Here is a 3,276-nt window from a genome sequence, read left to right as displayed (position 1 = left end):
AAATCACTCTTTTGAGTTCAAATGCTGCTTTGTGATTGGTTTTGTGGTATAAACATGGGATTGCCGAGTAATTATCTCCCAGGTAATTGTTCTAATCTTTGGTTAATAGGATTATGGGAAAGTTCCAGCAAATTTGGGCGGGATCTCTAACAAATTTTCAAATTTCAATCCTTTGGGTAAGATTAGATAATAAGGTGTAAATAATTCTTTCGTTTTGCCGCGCATGCGTGGTTTGGAATCAAGGATATAAATAGAGCATGTCGGTTATGCAATGAACTCACCAATTTCAAATAGTGTATATCTTTTACTCACATAAGCGGTTTGGAATCAGAGGCTTCTAGGTTTTTAAATCGCAGATGTCTATGAGTCAACATAGGGGTAGCATGAATCAAATTGTTGATCGTGTTGCAGATATCAATCCAACAAAGTTAGGTTGGAATTTAGTGGTTGGTGTTGTCCGTTTATACGAGTTATGCAGCCAATCCAATCCTGCTGATGTTTATAGCTTAGAGATGGTGCTGCAAGATGAACAGGTATTTTATTTCTATGCTGATTGTAATTTATTGGCATTGTGGTTATATAGTTGGTTGGCATTTGTGGTCTTATTAGTAATTTTTTTCTATTTTCAGGGTGATCGGATACATTGTTCAATCCCAAAAGCAAATATTGTGGTATTCAAGACCTTGATACGTGAGAATGGAATATACTCGATGAGAAATTTCATTGTTAAAGGAAATAACAATTTTGTGAAGACAACAGGGCACAAATATAAATTGAATTTTTACCTGAAGACATGTGTTTCACGTCTTCCCAGTGATACGTTTCATTTAAATCCTTTTAGTTACGTTCCACTCCCTGAAATTGAGGCAATGGTTGGAATGAATCGCATTCACCTGTTAGGTAAATTTCTATAACGTGTAGTGTTCGGTCCATTTGTTTCTGTTGGTTTCATAATTTGGTTTTAACTGTGGTTTCCTTTTTTTTTTGTCATTTTACAGATTTCATCGGTCAGGTGGTGGGTAAGGAAAATGCTCAAGATATGGTTACGAAATCCGGCCAGCAGAGTAAATGCATTGCACTTTACCTGGAGGATTTAGAGTTAGTTTTTTTGTGTTATTAATGGGTTTGTTTATATAAAATGTGCTCTGCCGAAATTCCTTTATCATTGTGAATAATCTTCATGTCATTGTTTAGGCAGAATAGGATGAAGTGCACCCTCTATGGTGAATCTGTAGAAAAAGTAATTAGTTTCATGGATAAACCTGAAAACGAGCCAGTCATCTTGGTGGCACAGTTGTTTAAGCCACATTTCTACTTGAATGAAGTCAGTGTTCAAAACAGTCTTTATGCTTCTCGGGTTTTTTTCAATCCAGATATTCCTGATGTTATATCGTTTAAGAATAGGTAATTATAGTATGTATTAGAACTGTTATTTATTGTTGTGAAGATTTATTATTAAAGGATATGCATTCTGATGTATTGTTCGCTTTAGCTTAATGAAACAGGGTGAGAGAGCGTCACAGCCTATTAGTCACATTGATAGGCAACCTCAATACTCTGTTAGTCATGAGCTTTCAGCCGGGGCATTTCCAGTAAAGACAATTGAGGAGATTCTTAACATGACAACTGTGTGTTTTTTTATTCCTGTTAGTCCGTATTAGTTAAATGATTTAAATCATTTACTTTACGTTTTTTTATTTACGTGTTGTAGGAAACATTGTGCTGGGTTGTTGGAACAATTGTCTCCATTGAGGTTGGTGCTACAGATTGGTTTTATGCTTCGTGTAAGACTTGCCCGAGAAAAGTTAAGGAGAACAAAGATCGATATTTTTGCGAGTACTGTGGAAAAGTGGGGTTTAATCCTCCGCTGAGGTTGTGGAATTGATTTATAAGTAGTTATGATAATGTGAACAAAGTTTGAATAATAGAAAAGCTTATGTTGCCTAAATGTGTTGACATTATTGCTTTGTAGGTATCGGCTTAACGTTGTCATCACTGATGGAACTGGATGTGTTAATGTTATAATATGGAATCAAGAAGCCAAATTGATTATGGGAAAGCCTGCAAGTGACATGAGAGACCTGAGTGTAAGATAATATTTTCATTCTTTTATTTCATATAAGATTATGCTATACAGTTTAAAAGTGTTTTGTGTCTTACATATTAGCTTGATACCTTGAATTAGCAGAAATCTGAAAGCACTAATTCCTACCCAAAAGCTTTTGACTCACTGCTTGAGATGAAGTTCCTTTTTAAAATATCCGTTGGAAAGAAAAATATTAGTACTCTTGACCAGGTATATAATGTAATTAAGATAAGTGATGATGTCTCACTTATCGGAATGTATAGCTCCCAAGCTTCCTCTGCAGAAATTGAGGTCTGTTTTCAACCATTGTCAAAAATTTAGGTTCTTATACATAAGTTTTTTTTATCCTATTTTTCATTGGTTTGGTATGTTTTGGCTTAGGGTGCGGATCCAAGTGTTTCAAATTTGTTGGCTATAAGTGGACAAACTGATAATGAGTCGGACGGAATTGGTGTAGCAGTTGTTTCTTTATCAAAGGTCAGTAATAGATTCTTATAATTTCCTTATATAAAAACTTATTTAACAATCCATTAAAAATCCTGAATTTGAGAAATTTGTTGGATTGTGCAGGACTCTGTAATGGAAAGCAATTCTGATATAGGGTTGGAAACTCCTGCCAAATCTACGGGTGTTGAATTTGTTTCAAATTCTACAATAATGGTTGGGATGGATAGTCCAGATATGCAAGGTTCCAGCAACAAGACCACGAGACGTGGAGCTGGCAAACGAAAGATTGAGTGAAGATCTATTATAGTTATTGTTGTTTATAATTTTAGATGTAGTTGGTCGTAGGCTGAAGTATAGAGAAGTATGTCTTTTGCTAATGTTTCCAATTTACATGTGTTAGTGCTGTTTATTTACGTATGAAGTAATGTAGTTGACCATCTAAGTTTCGGTATCAATCTGTGTTCTTAAGTGTAACCCTTTATGGTTAAATGTTATTGAAGTTAACATATTATGTGCATATATTATTTCTTATTTAAAGAGTACCTTCTTTTAATATCAATTTATATATATTCAATAGGTTAATCCAGAGGCAGGTGTGTAATGAAAACTTACCAATCTTAACCATGTCCCTAAATTTACTTCGAACTTACATTCATAAAGTCTATGTGTGGAACATGTTGCTTTGACTTTATTTTAGTTGAAAGCCAAAGTTGAAAATTAATTTAAAATAGAATTGTTATCAT

The 3,276-nt window shown here is 34.2% G+C and overlaps 1 protein-coding gene across 1 annotated transcript; it reads left to right on the top strand.

Moving 5' to 3' along the window:
* Positions 1 to 356: 356 nt before the first annotated feature.
* On the top strand, positions 357 to 2,827 carry LOC112708944 (replication protein A 70 kDa DNA-binding subunit B-like). The gene is made up of 10 exons (XM_025760860.1): positions 357 to 533; positions 630 to 900; positions 999 to 1,098; positions 1,195 to 1,404; positions 1,493 to 1,628; positions 1,712 to 1,872; positions 1,973 to 2,087; positions 2,189 to 2,296; positions 2,468 to 2,563; positions 2,657 to 2,827. Exons 1-10 carry the CDS (start codon positions 357 to 359, stop codon positions 2,825 to 2,827), a joined length of 1,545 nt encoding a protein of 514 aa, XP_025616645.1.
* The last annotated feature ends 449 nt before the right edge of the window (positions 2,828 to 3,276 follow it).

The sequence above is a fragment of the Arachis hypogaea genome, chromosome 9 (assembly GCF_003086295.3).
Source record: "Arachis hypogaea cultivar Tifrunner chromosome 9, arahy.Tifrunner.gnm2.J5K5, whole genome shotgun sequence".
Taxonomy (NCBI): domain Eukaryota; kingdom Viridiplantae; phylum Streptophyta; class Magnoliopsida; order Fabales; family Fabaceae; genus Arachis; species Arachis hypogaea.
This window is presented reverse-complemented; position numbering and strand designations above follow the sequence as displayed.